A 23064-nucleotide genomic window follows, 5' to 3' on the forward strand; every position below is an offset into this window, starting at 1 on the left:
AGTCAGCTTTTCTATCCCAGTGATCAAAATACCCGACAAGAATATCTCAGAGGAGGGAAAGTTTATTTGGAGCTTATTGGCTAATTCCAATGTTCTTGGCCCAAGGTGAGGCAGCACATCTGCTCAGCTCATGGTGGGGTGGGAGGGGCCACAGGGAAGACACACCCTTCCAGGGCACACCCCCAGTGACCCATGTCCTCCAGCCACGCCCCACCTGCCTACAGTTATCGCCTACTGCAGTCCATTCAGACTGGGGTGGACTGATTAGGTGACCGCTCTCATAGCCCAATCATTTTTCCTCTGAATGTTCCTGTATCGACAGGTGCTTTTGGGGGATATCTCATATTTGAACCAAATCATACATATGCAGTGAGAATTAGGAATACAAAGGACAACAGAAAAATTTGAAAAAGCCGTAGTTCAACCAGGAAGGAAGTAGTTAAAATATGGTCAAGAAAGGTGTGGTGGCTGAAGAAAGAAGCCTGAACTTCACACTGGGACAACGGGGCAAAAGCTTTCATGGCTTCTTAAGAACTGACCAGATTCCACCCTACAACCTCAAGGACATAAAAGTGTCAATTCCTTTGAAGGACTGCTTTGAAAAGACAGCGCTGGGTCACCCTGCTCCCACAGGCTGCCTAGGAAGCTGCTTCCCCAGGACTCACTTCACTGTGCTCGACCATCAAAGCCCTCGGCGGCTGCTCAGCTGTGGTGCCAGTTAAGCCCAGTTACTTCTCCCACTGGCAGCAGATGGAGGCATGGTCCACGTGGTGCTGGTTTTGCAGACACATGGAATGCAAGGTTGTGTGGTCACAGAAGATTCTAACCAGATTTCAAAGATGGGTTGCCTCAAAATCTTGTTAACACGTCCAATAATGCATGAATTTCACCTGATATCAGATATACAGCTAGGAAAAGAATTTCAGCTGTGAGGGTGAAAGTGGCCTCCTTCCAGGTTCTCCACTAATGAGTAAATGGATCCTGCTGATGACCAGTCAGTGGCCTCTGTTTTATCTTAACCAGAACTGGAGCATTTGCTGGATACCCCCATGTACCAGGAGCCTCTTTGCACACGTCATCTCTAAGCTCACAAGGAAGGTCCTGTGGGACTTCCATGAATGAGGAGGTTCAGAGAGGCAGAACAACTTCCCAAGGTAACACAGTGGCAAGCCGGTGGAGTACAGATTCAAACCCAGGCCTATCAGACTCCAGAACCTCCTTTGGCAACTTTACCCAGTTGGCCGGCTCACCCAGAGGCCATCCACTGTGGGTGAGAGCATGGAAATTATGGGATCAACAGCTCTTGCCCCTTCCCTCCCATCTGAAATGGCCAGTGCTGACGAGGAATGGCTCAGCGGGTGAGGACCCGTGCACCTCAGATCAGTCAGGCACAGGTGGTCTTTGATTTCAGGGATGAGTGGAAAACACGAAGCTGCACCGAAGAGGGAAGGAACTGGCATGTGTCTGCTCTCTCGATTTCTAGAAGGAAAACGCGGTGTCTTTTAAAGTATGCTTTTAAAAAGTAAAAAATCCAAGAACTGGTCTCATGCGGATGCTTCACGATGAGCTTAAAATAACAGGATTTTGGGGGTATGACAAGTGCAAAGCCCCAATGGGTAAAGCCCGCCCTCTGGACTCCTGTGATCCCACACAGAGGTCTACAGGGGAGAGGACCCAGGGATGCTTCTGCTAAAGGTGGAGGAGGAGAGACCCCCAAACTCCAGGCCTAGTAAAAGGGAAGCCAGCCTTTACCAAGGGTTGCCCCACAGCCCGCAGCATCAGCTGGCTCCTCTCACAGTCCGTCAGTCACCCCAGACTCTCAGGCCCACAGTTCCACAAAAGAACCACAGTCTCCGTAAATCATAAGGACAAGACACGTGACCACAGGGTCGAGGACACAGCACCGCACCCCATTCCACTTCCAGGGCTCCCTGAGGGTACTGAATGCACCAAGCAATGCCAGCTTGGTGAGTGGCCACCCCTCAGCCATGTCCCCCAGAGCCCACTCTGTGGCGACCCCCACCCCGTTCCCACAGGGTACTGCAGGTGGGAAAGGAGGTCTGGGATGACGTCCCCAGACTGCCCGCCCCTCCAGCCACGGCCCTTACCTCCGGGGTCAGGGCGTTGTTGTCTGAGGTCTGGCTGGACAGCAGGATGTGTGTGAAGCCCTCCTCCTTCCGCACCACGATGTCTCGAAACCGACAGTTGCTCTCGTTCTGCCGGACGCTGTACCTGAGCCTCTTGTCAAAGACATAATCCTTTTCTGTCTCCAGCTTCCTCTTCATGGGGCTGTGCAGGCTCAGTCCCCCGTTGGTCAGTGCAGAACCTTTCAAATCAGAAGCACAAAGTGAGAAACTGACATCAACCACGATCCCCCAGGAGTGCGAGCAGGGAGCACCTGGTTTTCCGTGGAGAGGCCAGCCGTACCTGGGACACTTGTGCACGCTCTGTTCTGGGGTAGAGACTGGGGCTAAATGCTGTCTCTCCAAATTCAGAGCAGGATCCAGCTGCATGGTCCTGAGCCCCTCTTTAGCACGCTGGCCAGTGAGCAACAGGGAACCCACTGGCCACTTGGGAGGTAGCCCTGTCCAAGGATGGACACCTCTGACAAAGGTGAGAACAGGAACAACACAAGCTGCCAGCCTTGGTCCAACCTGAGCTATGTCCTGAGCCAGGAATGGGGTCTTGAGGCCCCAGCGCTTCCCGGGGGCTGCCCTGAGCTAAGGAGGGGGAGGGCCAGGCAGGCAGGGTCCTCACGTCTGCCCTCTCCTCTTCTGAATCAACACAGCGGCTGTGCACTTCACAAACAGCCAGAGTGCCCTGGATGAAAGTCTGAAAGCAAACAGCAAAGGGCAGGACATGGATGCAACAGTCTCTAGGCTATCTAGGAGCTGCAAGGAGCTCTGGAGCATCCCGGGAGAGCAATCCCACCCCAAACCTCCACCCGAAGCCCACACGGGAAGAGGCTCAAAGAGTATTTTTAAAACACTTCCCAATCAAGGGGAAGAAGGAGAGAGAGAGAGAGGTGACTGTTGATCCCAAGGAATTAAGAGGATAAGATGAGAAATGCCATGAACTTCCACCCATGCATTCCACGGGTTAGATGAGACGCACCAACGCCTCGAAAGACACAAACTCCCAACATACACATGAGGGGAAGCACATGGTTTCAACAGGACTTTATTAAATAAACTGAAGCCGTCAGGCATCTTCTAAAGGAGAGTGCACTAGCCCAAGTGAGTCCTTCAAACATTTATGGAGGAAATCACACCAGTCCTCCATGGTCCATTCCAGAACACAGAATCCAAGGAACACTTCCCAACTCATCCCCGGGGCTGCCACTACTCCACTACCAAAACCAGGTGAAGATGTCCTGAGAAAACGACCACGGACCAATGTGTCTCATGAACACGGATGCGAAAGGGTCCCACAAAATATCAGCAAACCAATGCTAGCAAGGTGTACGCAAGCTGGATCAACAGCTGGACATCAACCTACACAGTCTACCACATCAGAGGGCTAAAGAAGAAAAATCATCTCATTGCATCGACTGATGCAAAAAAACACATCTGACCAAATCCAATACAAGGTGCTTCCCTGCTTATAAAACTCCTCCTGCTGGCACCACACCCAGTTATGGGAAACTATGGGCCTCCTCCTTAAGGTAGGAAGCAAGGAGAGAATGTCCTCTCTCAACATCACCTTGGAAATCCTGGCTAGTGCACAGGACCAAAAAAGGAAGTGAAACATTATAGGGTCAAGAAGGCAGAAACGAAATGACTTTCAGTTGAAAATGGCAAGACTGTTTATGTAGAAAGCACCAAAGAATAAAAAGGGGGGAACCCCAATCACCACCATTCCTGGAACCAACAGGCAAATTCAGAAGGGTCCTGACATAGAAGGTCAATGTGCAAGTCGTTACTTTTCCACATGCGAGCAAAGAACAACTGGAACATGACATTTAAAAAACAGTGTTATTTACCACCCAGAATATGAAATGTTTAGGTACAAATGTAATAAAATATGTACAAGAACTATAGGTGGAAAACTACAAAACTCTGACAAGAAAAATCAAAGAAGATCTAAATAAATCCAGGGATATTCTCTGTCCATGAATGTGAGTACCCCAGATTTTAAGATGTCAGTTCCGCCCCACTTGATCTATAGGTTCAATGCAATCCCAATCAAAATCCCATAAGCTACTCTACACGTATTGTCAAACTAGTCCTAAATGATATTTAGGAAGGAAAAGATCTGGAATAACCAAGACGATACTGAAGAGTTAGAGCCAAGCTGGAGGATTCCCAGGACCCACTGTGGAGACTTAACACAAAGCCACAGTGTAGCACAGGAGAGAGGGTGGAGTGGGGCCAACCCACCCAAACAGAGACCCTAGAAACAGGCCCAGGCCAAGGCAGGGGGCGATCCTGATGTGGGAGCGAAGACGCTTTAGTGCAGAAAGGACAGACTTTTCCAACAAATGGTACTAAAACTGATGGGGGTGCGTTTGCAAAAGAAGAAGATGACCTTAACAGGACCTGACGCCTTTTCAACCTGGGCCCCGACATAAGTGTAATGAAAAACTGCAAACTCTGAGAAGGTAAAAGGATGAAACCCAAGCAACTTTGGGTTTGGCAGTGAGTTTTTAGATACAGCAACAAACACAAGTTCCATGAAATAAGAAATTCATAAGTCGAGTGTTAAAATTAAAAACGCCAGTTCCTGGAAGATCATTGCTGAAGTCTGTTACTGAGTGGAAATATTTTGCAAATATGGACCTGACAGATTTTTATATCCAAAATGTCAAAGGACTCTTAAAAAGCAACAGTAAGAAAACTAACAACCCATTGACCAAGGGGCAAAAGGTCTGCAGCGCCGCCAGAGGAGCCAGGCAGGTGGCAGGCAGGCCACACAGCAGGCACCATCCAGTCATGAGGGAATTAAGGCAAAGAAATGTCAGCCAGGGGACCTGCACATACCCCAGGTCAGCTAGGAGACCCCCTACATGTACCCCAGGTCATCTGGGAGACCCCTATGTGTACCCCAGGTCAGCCAGGAGACCCCCCTATGCATACACCAGGTCAGCTGGGAGACCCCCCACGTGTACACCAGGTCAGCTGGGAGAACCCCCTACATGTCCCCCAGGTCATCTGGGAGACCCCTACATGTACCCCAGGTCAGCCAGCATCCAAAAGACTAACAGTACCAAGTGCGAATGAGGACAGAGAGCCACAGGAGTCACCTCACTGCCGACGGGAACATGAAATGGGAGAGCCCTATGGTAAGAGGTTGGGTCTTCTCTTGAAAGGCTGAACGCAGCCTCAGCACAGGACACAGCAATCACCACTTGTAGATATTCATGGACCCAGATGTTTGGGAATCTTACAGCCACAAAACAGTAACAAAACCAACCAAAAAAATGCAGCTTTATTCACAATCACCCCAGACTGCAAGTAACCAATATGTCCTTTAATAGGGGAGAGAATATGCAAATATAATGGAAAAGCACTCAGTGACAAAAAGAAATCGGCCAGCAAGCCACAATATGATGTGTGAATTTTCAGTGTACATCCAGATAAAAGAAGTCAGTCTGAAACTCCAACTGAATGGTGTTCTAGGAATGATGAAACTGTAAATCTACAAAAACATCAGTGGTTTCTAGCGGTTCAGAACAAGGGGAGAGTTGAGTGGGTAAAGCAGAGGGGATTTTTAGAGCAGGGAAAAAATTCTGGATGACACTGAAATGGAGAACACCAGACAGAAGGTGCTTGTCAAAAAACAAAAACTTTGTAGCCCGAGCGCAAACTTCAAGCATGCACATTCGCAATGTCATGTAGGAGGCTGCAGGATCCTGCAGAGAATGCAGAACGTGGCAGAGAACCCAGCTGTGCTGTGTATGTGTGGAACCACCTCGCTGGAGGTTGGGGAGCAAGGTGCTGACCCTGGCGGCCTGAGGAATGAGTGGAGTCCACAAGACGAAGGGGAAATGAGCCTCCAGATGAGCCCCGTACTCCAACCCATACGGCCGCTGCCAGAGGCCAGGGTTCACGATTCCCATCCTACGGGTCCAGGTAGACGACGACGGGACGATTCAGCTAATGAACAGCAGATGGGGGAACAAGGTCTTCACCAGGGTGGAGTTCACAGAGAAGCAAAGCAGGAGGCCAGAATGATCCACAGGGCACTGGGCGAGAGTGGCAGATGTCGCAAGCAAACTAGAGTAACTCAGGAAGGGAGGTCGTGCACACAACCACCTGTGCGTGAGCGTACGGCCACACTGCACCCCTCCCTCTCAGCGGAGGGCCCAGAACCAGTGACATCCCAACCTCGACAGCACAAGTGGGCCTCCGAGCTGGGCTCCCCCCCACCCCAGGGAACCCTGGAGAAGTGGCTGGCTCCAGGGCCAGAGCAGGAAGCACCCAAGACACGGTGCCAGAGCAGAAGCAAGACTCAAACAACAAAACCACCCCCGCAACGCCGGGAGGGACACCAGGCCAGAAGACCACCACACAAACCCCAGTGGAGGGACACCCTACGGATCATCAAGAAGAACAACGTGAGACGTCAGAGCCGGGAAGCTCACGGGGACGCGACACCTGCGTGCACCGTACCCAGCACACTGGACGGGGTTCTGGGACAGGCTCAGCTCCAGAGTGGAGGCTCTAGGAAGTGCAGGTGCTCCTACCGACACGTTGCTATTCCTGCTCCTTGGCCACGGTGCCAGGCTCAGACGGTAAGACGCAAACAGAGGCCCGGTGGGGGCACAGGAACTCAGCCAGCTCTCCAATCTTTCTGTCATTGTAAAACTATTTAAAAAGTAGAGTTTATCTTAAAGGGTATATTTTCCAAATTAAGCTCATTCCAGAGCAGCACTTCCCGGGCAATTCTGGCAGGCTTGAGAACTTCCCCAGCGGTTCTGACACTGGGTGTGCGTCAGGGTCACCCTCGCTGCTTGGGCAGCCCTAGGGCCAGGCACTAAGAACCAGGCTCCAGACAGCCCAGGGATTCTCCCGTCACCATCACTGTCACCAGGAGCCACTCTGGGGCCAGGTGTGGCAGTTTTCCTCTAGCCCTGTGTGCTGAGGAAGACCTGGAAATCTCACTGAGGTGTCAGCCTTCCTGCCAGGTGGGAGCCGGGGACTGCTTCCTGTAGGGGGACATGACCTCTCCAGGCCTTGCAGACTGCGGGGCGGGTGTGAGGAAGCTCAGAGGAGCCCTTCCTATGCGCTCTCTGTGGCTGGGATGGGAAAGAAGTCCCCAAGCAGCAGCTGAGTGCCAGACCCAGGCTCCAGGGGCGTGCTCCATGTTCCAATCCTCAAGGTGCAGGATCAAATCGGCTGCCGTGTTTCACAAACCCACATGCAGTCTACAGTGAATAAGGGGGGCTCTGATTTGCTCTCTCACCATCGCGGCCCGCGAAGCACAGGGTCTGGCAGTACCTGCAGCTAGTGTGAATCTTTCTCTAAACAATGTCGGGTCTTTAGGGAACAGCACTGGGACACCCACACCCTGCTCCTCACAATACCTGAGGCACCTGGAAGCCATGGGAGGTGCTGCCCAGACCCAGAGCCCCAAGTCACCCTCTGGGTGGGCCCAGACGCTTCTCCTCACTTGCTTTTGGCCAAAGGGCTGTGAAGCAACAGAGCTCAGACTGTGAATCAGCACTGGGGGTCTTGGCGTCTCAGGCACTGAAACAAAGGCAGGCAGAGCTGGGTGCTGGGCACTGCTGGGTGTTGGGCACTGGGCCCCTTGCACGACTGTCCCCAGGAGGTGAGCTGCCTCATACCACATAGACCCTGTGGGCACCAGAGCTGCAGGGCACAGCAGAGGTGCCCATGTCCCCGCAGCTTCTGTGAAGCCACCTCATTTTGTACTTTTCCATTACTCAAAGCAACTGGGCTTTGTCAAATCAAGATGCAGCTCCTGCCACCCGGGGGGACAGTAACGAACTTCAGGAGTGAACACCGTGTTTAATTAAAAGGCTCCTGTCCAGGGAGCAGTCTCTTCAGGGTGAACTTTGGACGCTGGGTGACAGGGCAGAGCTTCCTGACCCCACTGGGCACAGTCTCTGCAGCGGCCTGGGCAGAGCCATGCCACGGCCCTGTTTGCAGTGGTTCCCGTGAGAGAGCTGCCCGAGGCCACCTGGACCTCACCTGCCAAGAAGTCAGGGCTCGGAGCATGGAACCCTCTCTACTTCCAGGCCGGCCAGGCTGCCTCCCAGCTGACCCACAGTGTCACCACGCGAGGGAGGGAGACTCGGGCGCCCCGTACTGAGCAGCTCTGCAGCACTCAACAGTCCTGTGGAGCGGCCACTGTGGGTCCACTTCACAGACAAAATAAGCGAACAACTCACTGGGTGCCGCACAGCTTCTGAATGGGAGGAGGACTGGGGCTGGCCGTCCCACCGTATCCATTCGTTTGAAATCTGATTACGGGCCAGCTGTCCTCTAGGTGGTGGGGTTCCAGCACCGAGAGGGAAAGGCTGCCTGCTCTGGTGGGCATGGGGGTGAACAGTGACTAACACCTAAAATAACAGATCAGAACACGACAGGGTGGCTGGGCTGGGGCTCTTGCAGAGACCTTGCTTTGCACATGTGAGGCACTGCGTTTGGTCCTCAGCACCACATAAAAACAAACAAATGAAAGAGTTAAGATACTGTGTCCACCCACAATTAAAAAATATATAAAAAAAAAAGGTTACAGCTGGGCACAGTGGCACATGCCTGTAATCCCAGAGGCTCTGGAGGCTGAGGCAGGAGGATGCCAAGTTCAAAGTCAGACTCAGCAAAAGTGAGGCACTAAGTAACTCAGTGAGACCTGTCTCTGAATAAAATACAAAGCGGAGCTGGGGATGTGGCTCAGTGGTTGAGTGCCCCTGAGTTCAATCTCAAAATAAATAAATAAATAAAAATTAAAAAACCCAAGGTGTATTTGACAAGTTCACCCTACTTATCAAAGTCCATGGCCTTCCCATTGGAGCACAGGGTGAAGTAGTCCCCAGAGCCGAGGGTCCTGGGATCCCCTGACCCAGTAACCCACAAAACCATCCAAGGACAGCAGACCTGCCATTCCTTCAGGACTCTTAGCTCGCAGGCTGATGTCACCTTGGGAGGATGCTGGGCTAAAAAGGGCAAAGAGCTTTCTGGGTGCTTGGACCCCATCATGTGGCCAAGCCACTCACGACTTAGAAACCTCCTCCAGGAGATGCAGGGGAATGTGTCCAGGAGATGCAGGGAAATGTGTCCTGCAGATGCAGGGGAATGTGTCCTGCAGACTGCAGCCCCATGTGCCGTCAAGAGGCCCTCCCGCCACCGGGCCTTGTGCCTCTGAGACTGCACCAAGTTGGCAGCGAGGTGCCTTGGGACAGAACATCCTGGAAGTGCCAGGTGCAGGCTCTGCAGTCAGACCCGGGGGAACCCCAGCCCTGAGCTTGCTACCTAGGAGGAATCGGGAGGCCACCGAGCCCCACGTCCTCACCTGCGGTTCACAGGACCCACTCTGCAGGGCTGTTTTGAACTTGTTCAATCGAAGAGCTGACAGCAGGGTGACTCTGCTCATGCTAGGAACCCCCACGCTGCTAGAGGTGGCAAGGAGGGAAGCCAAGACAAGCTGCCTCGCAGTCCCCCGCAAAGCCCAGGCTGAAGACGGGCGTCCCAGCCCGAGGAGTCCAGGAAGCCCAATGGAGGGCACCACCTGCATGCAAACCCCACATTCCCTCTCGAGGCTGCAGGGCTGGGCAACCTGGGGGCCTCTACTGTCCCACCTGAGGAACGGGAGGCGCCATTCCTGCCTGGAGGACTGCCGGCAAGTACGGGAAAGGACCACGCAGGCCGCGTGTCCAGGGTTGGAATCCCACCACGCCAGCCTCCGCCCCGCTTCCCTCCAGGCCTCTCTTCAAAGTACGAGGAGTCTTCCACCCCTGCGCTCCCACGCGGAGGGCAGAGAGAGCAGAGGCGGGAAGCTGGCTCCCAGAGGAGATCATCACCTCTGGGCACAAGAGGCAGAGCATCCTCAGGCACAGCCACCAAGGCCAGCCGCAGGGAGGGGGCAGCTGGGGCTGTGGAAGGGACAGGACTGAGTGTCTTCCCTGCGGCACTGCAGGACGGGAGGGGGCCCAGGCTCAGGGCTGTTGGCCAAGGGATGAGCGGACCCCTCCCACCCTCCAGGCCCCAACTGCCTAGCACCAGCTGAGTGATCTGAGATGGCGGGGGGGGGGGGGGGGGGGGGGGGGAGCCTGCACCCCATCAAGGACTTGGGGAGTAGACGCAAGAAAGATGCATTTAAATAAACAAGAATCTCTCCAACAAAAGCAGAAATAAAGGAAATAAAGACAGTGAGCAGGAGAAAGAACTAATTAAAAATCAAAGAGGGAAAAATACTGTGTATCACAAATTAAGGACTAACATCCCCGGACCATAAAGAGCTTTCACACACTGGAGATGAAAAGACCAAAAAGCCCTCAAACAAAAGACACAAACAATCCACAAACATTACATCAATATGGTCCTTGAATATAAAAAAAAACAAAAAAACTTCAACTTCACTCAAAGGAATAATGCAAATTAAAATTTGTAATAAAAGAAATGAAGAATTAAAACTGCACTGAAAACTCTACCTCTTGACATCATCCTCTGCTCGAGAGCATGCAGGGAGTCAGGCAGTCTCCAGATAGCGAGTGGGGTGAAAAGCAGTACCCTCTGAAGAAACACCGGCAAGAGCTGACAGAATTGTCTCTGCACTTTCTCTACTAGTCAACCTGACTCTATAAACTCACCACAAAACATGTACCTCGAAGTGAGCAAAAATGTACATGCATGAGATTATTGTTTATAGCATTATTTGTTATTGCAAATACTGGAAACTACCTAAATATCCAAGCACAGATTGGTGGAATAAACTAAGGTGTGTCCACATAGTGGAACATACAATATGAACCTATAAAAAGAGGAAGAGAACCATCTCTATGAACTAACAGGGAATAATTTCCAAACATATTTTCAAGTGAAGAAAAGAAACGCTAAAAATATTTTGTCTTTAGTGTAAGAAGGATGGGAAATGAACACAGATAAATCTGCTTACTTTTACAAAAATAAACACAGGAAAAATAAATCAGAAAACAATGGCATTGGTTATTGACATGTGGTTGACAGGAGACCAGAGGAGAGGTGGGGAAGGTGTGGCCCTTTGTTGAACAGATCTTTTTGATTTTGGGGAAGTATGTTAAAATGCATTAAGGCATAAAATAAAATCAATGAAGATGGAGGAAAATAAATTAAATATAAAGAAATAAATGTAATCATATTTCAAATTAATAATATAGCCACTCTGAGGTGGGAACAGAATTAACACAGACAATTTTTGGATGCACTATTATGACTATAAGCCATTGAATAAATCTTGAATTTTTCTTAGTGGACTTGTTTTTCAGAGTAGTAAGGGTGGAGCAATTCTGAAATTATTTTAGGACTAGTATAGGTTGAGAAATAAGTAAATACATGAGGTGGAGAAACAGAATATTTTTAGCCTTTCCTTTCTTCACTGAAAATACGTTTGGAAATTTACCCCCTATTATTTCATAAGGATAGTTCTCTTCCTTTCTTATAGGTGCATAATATTCTACTATCTGGACACACTTTAATTTATTCCACAAATCTGTGGTTGCGCATTTAGGCAGTTTCCAGTATTTGCAATAACAAATAATGAAAGAAGGGACATATGAAGGTAGGATGGAGGAAGACAAGAAGAATCCGGTGGGGAGAGGATGGAGCTGCAGCATCTGTACAAACTCCTGGATGGAGATGCACCTCTCTTCAGTCTGCTGCTGGGGGTGCTTAGAAGAAATGAAACCCCGTAGGATCAGCACACCTGGATCCCACATGTTGGTTTTCTCAATAATGATCCCCGGAAACCAGAGGAGAGAGCGGACTGCCTCAGGGCCAGACAGACAAGGCACAGGTTGGTCTAGAACATCTTACTGTGCCTGGAAGGAAGAAGCTTCTCCAAAGAATAACCAGACAAGGAAAAGGACCAACGAGGCGGCTCTCAAGGACACTCCTCCTGGCAGCCAAACCTCAGCGAATCTGAACATGAAAATAAGCAGCAATAATCATGGATTCTAAACAATCGCATGAAATAAATGGCCATGATAGAGCTGACTGATGATGGATGAATGGACGGATGCGGTGGGTGGTACACGGACAGGCTGGGTGAGGGATAAAGAACAACACTGAAGACATCAAATATTTCCCTGGAGACGCATAACCTACATCTAATCTTGAAGAAACCAAACTGAGCAACACTCAGTGAAATAAGTGGTGTGTATTCTTCAAAAAGGAAAGCCTTAAAGAAAATGCACAACTGAGGAGCCACTCCAGGGGCAAGTCGACCAGACAGACAAGAAGGCACCATCACTACCTAAGACACCCGGGGGACTCGGAAAAATCAGAACATGGACTATACAGATGAGATCAATATTTCAGCAATGTGAAATACCCAGAATTCACAACTGCACTGTGTTCACTGCAGAACATTATTTTCTTAAAAATATCCACACTCAATATTAAGGGGAAAAGAGGAATAATATATGTAATCTATCATCAGATAGTTCATAAAATAATAATTTGCATATCATCCATGTAATCTTTTGTATTTGTGTAGGTCTCTCTCTATATAATTATCTATGTACATGTAGGTACACACAAAGAGAAAGACAACAAACATGGCAAAGTGATTAAGCCAGTGAATTGGATGGCAAAGCAGCAGGATATACATTTAACATCCATAATTCAATTGCATTCCTATACATAAGTGATGAATCAACTGAAAGAGAAATTAGGAAAATTATCCCATTCACAATAGCCTCAAAAAAATTGGTGGGGATCAATCCAACAAAAGAAGTGAAAGACCTCTACCATGAAAACTACAGAATACTTAAGAAAGAAAAAGACCTTAGAATCAACCTAGATGCCCTTCAACAGATGAATAGATAAAGAAAATGTGTTATATATACATAATGGAATATTACTCAACCAAAATAAGAATGAAATCACGGCATTTTCCAGTAAGTGGATGGAACTGAGAATACCATGTTAAGTGAAATAAGCCAGTCCCCAAAACCCAAAGGCCGAGGAGAGCGCGAGGACATAGTAGCACCTGTGTGGCTCCAGCCATGAGGACACAGGGACGTGGGGGGGGGGGGTTTCTCCTTTGGAGGGAAACACCTGCCCCCCCCAACCTGTCGGAGAGCTCCTCCTTCCCCATGCAGCTCCAGTGACATCTGGACATCTTCCTAGGGCGTCATGTCCCTCCCCGCCGGCTGTGTCCAGGTTGCACCCACAGCACACTGCCCTGTCCTCCATCCTCCTGCCACCTATGCCCTGATGTGCTCGGTCCCTGGGGTGCAGAAACAGAGGTGGCCTGAACCCCGCAATCATGGAAATGTTCAGCAGCTGGACAGCCGAATACAGTGGCCACAGACAGCTGTTCAAAGTTTTAGATTCTTTAACTTTCATTAACTGAAACTTAACTTTAGCCACCTGTGGCTGGGGGCCACCCTATTGGGCTGGGCAGGAAATCACACCCCAGGATAATCCCCAAGCACACCTCACATACCTCGATTCAGCTTCTCCTGAATGTCTGGCTCCCTCCTCGTCCCCAGATGGACTCTTAAAGGCCAAGGCTGCAGTCGCTGCTCCTGCCCATGGGGCAGCACAGGGGAGGGCTCAGGCCCTTGTTTGGTGAGTGAACGAACAAAGGCTAGACCTAGAACAGAGGACCTACAGAAGTCCCTGACCCCGACCAAAAGACAGAGGGGACGAGAGGCCAGAGAGCAGCATGAGGAAAGAGCTGGGAAGGGGCCCCTCCCAGACCCATAAAAAGATGCGAGTGCCAGGTGCGTTCTTGCCACCCTTTCCCCGTCCGTCCTGTCTTGGGAAGCAGATAATCATAAAGAGGAGGAGGAGAAGGCACTGCCTAAGGACAGCTCAAACTTGAGCACCTCGGGGGGCAAACTGGGCCAGGGATGGGAAAGGACAGCCATGAGCAGCAAGAGGGAAGACCCAGCAGTCCTCCTGCTGAGCAGAGCTGTGATCTGCACACAGGGTCGGGGCTTCCCAGCTGCAGTTCTCAGAAGAGAAAGCGAGAGGTCTGGGGCAGGGGCCATTTCCTGGTCTGTGGCCGACCTGCAGGAGAACTGTGAACAAGGGCTGCGCCGGCCTCCTGGGCGGGGGAGGCGCTGACAGAGGGCCAAGTCAGGTGTGGAGACCTGGTCTGCCAACAGGTCAGTGGAAACAAGGCGCTGCCACAGCAGCTTCCTGCAGTAATCCTGGGGCGGGGTGTCACCTTCTGAAGACGGGCGGGGAGGGCCTGGAGCTGGAAACCCTCTGAGGGACCCACCCATGCACTTTGTGAGAGTCACAGTGTACAGCCAAAGCGCTCAGCATGCACCTGGAGCCCCCCGCCTGTCCCACTGTCTCACAGCTGTCATGTCCCAGCTCCCCACTGTCCACCTACAGAAGTCCCGACCTCAGGGTCTTAATGAAACTGCAAAGCTCAAATCCATAGGCATAAAGAACCTCAGCCATGCGGGCCATCGCCTGGCCTGCTATAATTGTGCCTAATAAAAGTCATCTGCTCCGCATTTCAAGGAAGTTCAGGTCCCAGGATTACCTGGAGTTGCTGAGGATTATAAGCATCTTGTGATGTTTACTGTCAGACATCTAAACGCCTGGTCTGCAACAGCCAGATGAGCAAAACACAAATTCAAAATGCAAGACTGCCTGACTAAGACCGACGGCTTCCGCAGGTCAAGTCATGCCTCCTGCAGCACTGAAACCCTCCAAGGCCGCCTGACGCCAAGAGCGCTGCTGCGCCAGACTCCTGGCAGGCAGCGGAATCCTTGCAGCAGCTCGCTCTGCAGTGACTCTGCTGAAGGTACTGCAGCTCCTGTCCCTGACACCCCCCGGTGGAAATGCAACGCGCCTCGCCTTGGCTCCACCTTGCTGTGGGGCCTCAGCTCCCACTCCTGTCCCTCCAACACCCGGATCCTCAGGACTATTCGAGGGTCTTGGACTCTGTGTTTCCTGTATCTGAGCCATTGCTTCAGCTGACCCCTTGGCTGGCAAAGCCATTCCTATCCACCTACCCCCGGGGGTTCCAGAGCCATTCAGTGCTTCTCTACCCAACACCTGCCTCTTCTGCCCCAGGTGCCCAGGAACAGCCGCCCACTTGGCTCCCAAGGTGGGGGGTCCTGGTCCTTCCCGACTTGCCAGCACACTCAGGTCACTGGGGACCAGCTGACCCCCCTTCATCAGTTTAATCAGCTTGGAGTTCTTTGGAAGACGAGGCTGGTCATCTCTATGTCCTCAGTTCCCAGCACACAGGGGGGCAAAGTATAACCTGCTTTAGCTGAATTATAGGAGAAAAAGTATGGTCCCAAAAGGATAGATCATGTAGTTCTCCTCCGGGCTCCCTAGAGCAGCAGGAGAGCAGCGGCTGAGAGGGTCTGGAGCCATGCAACGCAGGCCCACAGGCTGCAATGGCTGCCTACTGCCTGAGGGGCCACAGGCCAGCTCTCTCAGTGGCATGCACCTCAGTTTCCCTGCCTGTAAGCCGACAGCAATGGCTGCTGCCCGTGAGGATTAACTGAGCTGCTGGACCAGGGCACTGCTCACAGCCAGGGCTCAGTAGTGACACGATATGGGAACTGTGGCTGTGTGTGTCATTTCCCTATTTATCTGTCCTCTTCCCTAAACTGAGAGCATCTTGTCTCACTCACCGTCTTATTCTAGTACAGGGCACATGGTGGCTATGAGGAAGTGACACCACTGGCTCACAGTGGTCACCTAAGGGGCACCTAATGAAGAAGCGACAGGGAGTGCACGGGTGACGTCTGGGGTGGGACTCTGCAGACATTCTCCCTGCACACATTTGCATGTCCTTCAGGTCTCTTTTACAGTCTTCTCTTTCCAGAAGGTTCTGCCTGCATGTTGGATGCTCCTGCATCCCAGTCATGGTGTCTTATGTTTGGCCCCTTCCTTGGTTCCCCCCAAGAGCACAATCCCAGAGGTGTCCTGAGCATCCAGAACCAAGCCAGGCACACAAACGTGCTCAACAAACCCTGGAACTAGACATTTCTCCTTCTCCACCACAAAGTACCATGAGGGGTCGTGTGTGGGCAGCTGGGCCAGCAGTGGGAATATCCTGCTTGAACTCCCAGAATTCCGCTCAGATGTCCTCTCTGCCAACGTGGGGCAAGGTGGGATAAACTAAGAGCTCTAATGACAGAAGAAGAGACAACAGGCTAGGAGACAAAAACCTGCAACTCAGTGACACTGCCCCCAAGGTACCAGGTGGGAAAGTCAGGGAAGTCAACAAGTGACAGACAGGTGTCCCACATCCCAAGGCGGGGCCCCTTGTTCTGCCTGATGGTTTACACAGCACAGTGAGATCCACCTCCTGGAGTCAGCAGGACCCTCGGGGGCTGGAATGGGAAGCACACCTTTAAGTGCAGCAACCAGCTCAGCAGCCCGACGGCCGCGCAAATGGAAGAAGAGAAGGAACGTCTTCAGGTGCTGACTGGGTGCTGACACCCACCACTTGATCTTTTGAGGCAGGATCTCGTTGCTCTGTTGCAGGGGTGAAAAATCCAAACTCAAAGCTGAGAACCACCTCGTCCCTCCCTGAGGGACAAAGCCCAGGCTTGATCTTTCCCGTAGCTGCCTTGGAAGTTCACAACCATCTGAAGGAGAAATCTCAAAATCCCTTCTGCAGGGGCTTCTGCCAAAGCAGCCCACTGGCCCCACACCCGTATCACATCGAGGCAGGGAGTCATTATGAGCCGGGCACTTCCTCCTCGACAGCGACGGGAGAACGTAACTCAACAGGAATGCGCTTGCTGAAAGGCCACGCCGCTCTCTGGAGGGGACGGAGCCTGGCCATGACCGTGTGGACGTTAGAAGCAGCAGGGAGGGCACCACGGCAGATGGAGAAAACGGCAGAGGCAAGAGAGGGAAGGGCTCTTCAGCTGCTGGTCAGAGTTCTGACAAGACAGGAGCTCTCTGTGACAGTGACCGGGAGCAAGAAGCACCACACAAGTGACTGTGCGAGACAACTCAGGGAGGGAGGGTGACCCTGGGACCAGGGACTGCAGCCTGGAGAGATGCTAGGAGGGCTTGCGGTGGCTTGTCCCCAGCCGTGGGGACTTCTCGCTTCCTCTCCCACCCACCGGCCCTGCTGTTTCTTAGACACCTGCTGGCGACCATCTCAGGAGCTCCTGACCCTGTGGTGGAGACCATCCAATAACCAGGCCATGGGCTTTACAGACTGAGGTCCATGCTGTCCCTGAGGAAAGGTGGTTCTATGTATGCAAATGAAACAGGGACTGATCTCCAGGCAGCCAGGGAAGGTCTCCACAGGCAGCCGCTGCTGGAGTCAGAAGTGTGGGATGAGCAGAGACCACCGTGGGAGGGTGGCGGGGGGCGGGGAGTGTGCAGGCACGGGGACACCCGTGGCACACAAAGGTGGGCTGGTGCTGCTCCGACCTGGTTCTTGAACCGCTCCTGATCACACAGGACAGGATTCCCTGGTCCTCTGCCTTCCTGGAGGGCAGTCTGGCATAGGCTGGAGTGCCACACCCCTTGTGACGTGGTGGCTGGCACCCACATGCTGTTCCTGGGCTCTGAGTCCTTGCAGAGGCTGCGTCGGCTCCAGCCATCCTACCTTCTTCCTCACTCTTCCTGCCCCTTCCCCTATGTTGGCTTTAGTGCCCTGCTTGTGGCTCCCACTGTACCTTCTGTGTGTCTCCATAAGGCACAAGTGTTTGTCTCAGTGGTTCCTGGTTTATATAACCACTCAATGAGTGTTGTATTAAGTAATTAATACACACAATAGTTAAAGTGCTCTAAAAAACAATTCAGAAAATGCAGAGATCCACTTTGAAAAATAGGGAAAGAATTTAAATAACAGGTAAAGACAATCACATGTCTACCATACAGTGGGTAAGGTTCTAAGGGCTTCCTACAAGTTAATTCACTTATTCTTTGCCCCAGCCTCACAAGGTCTGATTATCTGCATTTCATTAATGAAGAACTAGGCCCAGAGTCTGAGGTGGCGGGTGGACCACAGACCTTCTAGCACACCAGGTATCAGCACGTCTGCACCCGGCAGCTCCCAGGGACAGACACAGGAGCAAGAGAAGACTCTCCCGCACTGAGGAACTAAAATTAAACAACGGAGCTCGGGAAAGCATTACAAAGACTGGCAATAGCCAGGGCTGGCAAGAGCGGGTGCCTCTGCAGCAGCCTGAACGTCATCAGAGAGGAACAGTTAAGTCCTGGCTCGCTGTAAAATCCCAAGCAGCTAAAAAGAGAAGAGTGGATCCACATGTCGCCAGCCAGACAGGGAGCAAGTCACAGAACAGGAAGCCCTCACCACCTCTGGCCCTATCCAGATGTCACCTCGGGAAGGCCTGGGAGATGACAGACAGAGGAATGACAGAAGACTGATAGATTGATAGATAGATGACAGATACAAGCAAATATGATAGATGATAGATGACAGCTAAAGACAGACAGCTGATAGATAGGATAGATGGTAGATGATAGCTAGCTAGGTAAGTGATAGATGAGGTATATGGTGGCCGATAGGCAGGGAGATGATAGATATGACAGAGAGGTATAATACATGGTAGATATAGAAGTGAAATGGACTGTTCCAGCCATCATTCAATCACCAAATATTTAAGTAAATATAACATGTGCAATAGGTAATGCGTGTTATATACACATGATGGACTTAGTAAACAGCCTGGAAAGATTCAGAGAGAATATTTACAGTAGTCACCTCTCCAAAGAGGGCCTGGGAAGAAGGAAGAGGGAGATGCAAACATTTAAAAAGCTTGCCCTTCCCATGTGGTTTGAATTTTTAACATTGTATGTGCACCTTACTTTTGTAACTTACAAAAAAAAAAAATAGAAGAGAGAAAAGGAAACCCTTTGGGGGCTTAGAGACACCACACCGACCTGCTGATCCTCCTTTCTATAAAAGGCATAAACACAATGAAAATGAAAAGAGAGTTGGAAGAGTCAACAGTGGTCAACACCTTCCACACACCTGGAGGTGACAGGCAGGGAATGGGCCGAGGTGATCTACTCAGCCAGGCAGAGCAGGCTTCCAGCAAAGTACTGAGGGCAGCAGGTGGTGGATGAGAAGGTGAGAGACGCTGAGGACTACGGAACGTGATCCTGCCCTTGCTGTGGATCTCAGAACAGGGTCCCAGAATCCAGTCAGAGGTGGCCTTCAGGCATCCCCTGGCTGTGTGATGACAGCCAAGTTCATTTCCTCTATCACTGAAATAAAGTTTGATGATTAAGGGGACTTCCTTTAAGATTCACTAGCATGTGTACAAGTATGCATCTTAATCTATAGCCCCAGGGAAAAATCCCCAGGAACAGAGATCCCAGCTCAGCATCTCCCACACCCCTGAAGACCAAAGGCAGACTAGTGGTGTGGCCCAAAAAAGTGCCCCGGGCCTCCATCAAACTCATCACAGACCTCCGGGAGGTCGGCACCCAGACCTGGCATCACACCCTGACTCCTGTCCTTGGCATTGTGCCTTAACCTCTGCACCTGTTTCCCCGTCCAGAGCAAGGTTGATGGTAGGCAGCCTTGTTACGTTGCTTTGTCCCCACCACAGAGAGATGCCAGCCACAGGGCTCTCACCTCCAGCAGCAGGAAGAAGACTGGCTATGGAGCAGTGTAGGGCTCAGAAGTGACGGTGGGAGTCCACCTCCCTGAGGAGTGGCTCACCAAGCACACTGGTAAACCGAGTCTCACTGTGGCTTTGACTCCCTCTGTAGACACTGGACCCTGTTACTGTTTGCACCTGGGGGACTGTTCTGAGGTCACAGAGAGGAAAGCCAAGTCTGAGCTGGCAGAGAAGGCAATCTGGCGATTCACACAGCCTGACCGTGGTCAAGGACCCATCAGCCTCTCCTAGAAGCCGAGGACCAGGAACCCACTCGGGGGGGCCAGTTCCCCCTTGAAGTTGCAGGGGCCGGGCTGCTCCTGCTTGAAGAGTCACATTTCCCACCACAGTCATGCACTGTCCAGAAGACATGGTGGCCACGTTGGACGGGTCCCAACATCACCATGTAAAAGGGTTTGAGGTCTATTCACTCGCACACCTTTCTCACTTGCCACACTTTGAAAGGCAAAACAGAAAACCGTGGGCTTTTATCGATGCGACTAATTTGAAAAATCACCCACTTCTGAACACCAAAAAATTAGTGTTCAGATGCTTGTTGGCCTGTGAGCGGGAGCTTGGAGAGTGTGCAAGAACAGCTGTGTGCACAGGCACTGCCGTGGGGACAGCCCATCCGGCCCGGGACTCGGGGCAGTCTGGGTGATGCCCAGAGCTGTCACAAGTCAGCTTCCCCTGAGCCTCTTCCAGGACAAGCTGAGTGCCTTGAGAAGTAGTAGTGACTCTAAAGGTCATGAACTGGGGTCAAGTTCAGGGTGAGGGGTGAGAGGTTTCTGGAACAGTCCAGTTTTGAGGAAGTCTCGAGGCCACTGTAACAAGCCCAGAAGGGCTGCTCATTTACTGCTGTATTCTGAAGCGGGACTGGCCTACAACTTTCCTCTCTCCTCTCGTCTGGTTTGGGAATCCTGGTTGTACAGGCCCCTGGGAGGCACGAGGAGGAGCCCACTCTCTTCTTCTGTTCCCTGTAGCCTTCTGGTGAGGGGGAGGGTGTGACCTACATGGTTAGATTACTTGTTCTAGAACCTTTGGACTTGCCTCTAAAACCAGCCGGTCTTGGGCTTCTTCTTTCTGGACTCCCGAGAGCTTTGTAACAACGATTCAATCTTGTTCAGTGTATTTTTCCAGATTTTCAAGTTCAATGGCCCGGAGTTCGTTCCAGGGTCTCAGGCTCAGGATTATGCCCCCCCCCCCCCCCCCCCCCCCCCCCCCGTCACTAAGCGAGGAGGCTGTCTAAGCCGCAGCTCTTGTCCCACAGCACTCTGTGCCCCAGGCTTGGGAATTACTTTTTACTTCCCAGGAGCCGGCTGGACGGTGGTTCAGAGTCAGCCCTGCAGTCAGACCGCCTGGGTCTCTCTCCTGATCCCAGCCTGAGACTCAGAACCTCGGTCTCCACCTCTGTGAAACAGGCAGAACAAGAGCCACCTCCCAGGACTGCCACGAGGCTCACAGAGGGCGCTGTGAACTCCAGAGCCTGATCTCCGGGAAGTTCCCACACACCAAACCTCTGCCTTCCTTCCAACTTTGGCTTCACGAGCCCCAGGGAGAACGCTTATAAACTCCAGCTCCAGGTCTGCAGCACGGGCACCTCCGCTCTCCCAGGAGGCCAACCAGCATCCACAACCCTCTGCGTTTCCATCTTAACCACCCTGGAGCTCATGGGTCTGGGACAGTGGCTCTAAAGTGGGCAGCACCTGAGAACTGGCTAGAAGTGCAGATGCCCAGGCTGCCTGACACAAGGCTGCCCTCACCCTCTCTGGGGGTCTGAGAGGCCCGAGGTCTCCAGAATCGTGGGGCGTTTGCCCTGCTAGTGCCCAATGCCAGGCGCTTGAAGACATGGCTCTGTATTGCCGTCGTCCTCGGAGACACGCTGCGAGTGGGCAGGAAGCGCTCCACAGTGAAGGCTGGGACCAATTAAAAACCCAATGGAGAGAACAAGTGCAGTGTGTCTGCGGGCTGACTGGTCCGATGGCAGGAATGACCCTGACAGCACTGAACTGTGCCGGGTCTGAGGTACAAGGCCTGGGTGGCAGAGCACGGCGCCCGGCACAATGAAAAGATCAGCAGAAATTAAAAAAAACAAAAAAATGGATGTAGGGCCACTGGGCTCCATGTTAGCAGGCTGCTCGTGGGCTCTGTGGTCACTTGGAGAACCCTGGGGTTCTGTGCACCATTCCAGGGCTCGAAGGGAAACGGATGTTTCTACGGGTACAAGGCTCACACGACGCTGCAAAGCCTGCAGGCTTTGGCCCTTGAGACAAGAGAGGGCAGGCAGTTCTGCACAGAATGGGAGGGGCAGACTAACCCAGCAGCTCTCCCACAGAGGACCCCGTCTGTCCCAGAAAGACAGTCCTCATAGGAAGTGCACCAGCAAGGGGGAGAAGCTGGGGTCTTAAATCTTTGAAGGACCAAATCGCATTCCTACTTAGAAAATTAAAATCCAGGCAGTAACTCAGCTGGACCAACAAACAGAGCTATGACCGTCTCTCACCATCAAATACCTCCATGTCCACACCTGACGCTGTTAAAATTCAGCATTTAATGTGGTTAACTCACACCCTGCCCCCTGAGACCCCAGTTCATGTGATCAGGGTGTAGCCCATTTTAACAAGCTCCCCGAGGGCTACTGAGGCAGATGGTCTGGGGACCACACAGTCATTTGTCATTCCCAGAGAAGAAGCAGAATCAAGAGCCGTTCTGAGCTGCCGCATAAACTTCACAAACACTGCTGGGGGAAACGCAGCCTGGAACCAAAACAGCACCCACTGGAGCCCGGATTTAGCAGCTGTTCCCCTGGAGCAGATCGGGGGAGCGCTGTTACATAAGCTGCTGTCTGCATGCCGGACCTCCACTCCCCAGGGGGGTTAACACACATGAAAGCAAGAGCCCACCCCAGAGCACACCCTGCCAGGGCAGCAGGCAGCGCGGAGCCGCCTCTGGTGCCACAGACCCCGTGCCCCCTGGCCACTGGGAACCGGATCCCTGGGCCAGGTCCAGGAAGGTGGGGTGAGGCGAGGGGTTAGGAGGAGGACATTCAGGGGTCCACCTAGGCATGGACATTGCCTTCATCAAAGCTTCCCTCTGGGTGAAAATTTCAGTGGAGCCATGGTTTGTTTCAATACACCTCTAACTCTCTGATAGAAAGTTCTAGAACCACAGCACCACCTTTATTATGAGTCTTGTCCAAGAACATCTAACTGCTCTTTGAATCTACCCTTCCATCTCTAGCAAGGATTCCCAGAGTTTACCTCTCCCCAGTCCCCCAAGACCTGGATAAAAAGGCAGTTCTAACTAGTGTTAAAGGCTGA

The 23064-nt window shown here is 51.9% G+C and overlaps 1 protein-coding gene across 1 annotated transcript in view; it reads right to left on the reverse strand.

Moving 5' to 3' along the window:
- The window catches only part of Cdyl2 (chromodomain Y like 2), a 160325-nt gene that overhangs the window by 20947 nt on the left and 116314 nt on the right, over nt 1-23064 (reverse strand). The window contains exon 3 of the mRNA XM_076838661.2: nt 2109-2326. Coding sequence (XP_076694776.1) covers nt 2109-2326 — 218 coding nt within the window. The remainder of the gene's footprint in view (nt 1-2108; nt 2327-23064) is intronic.

Source organism: Callospermophilus lateralis, chromosome 18, assembly GCF_048772815.1.
Source record: "Callospermophilus lateralis isolate mCalLat2 chromosome 18, mCalLat2.hap1, whole genome shotgun sequence".
Lineage (NCBI taxonomy): Eukaryota > Metazoa > Chordata > Mammalia > Rodentia > Sciuridae > Callospermophilus > Callospermophilus lateralis.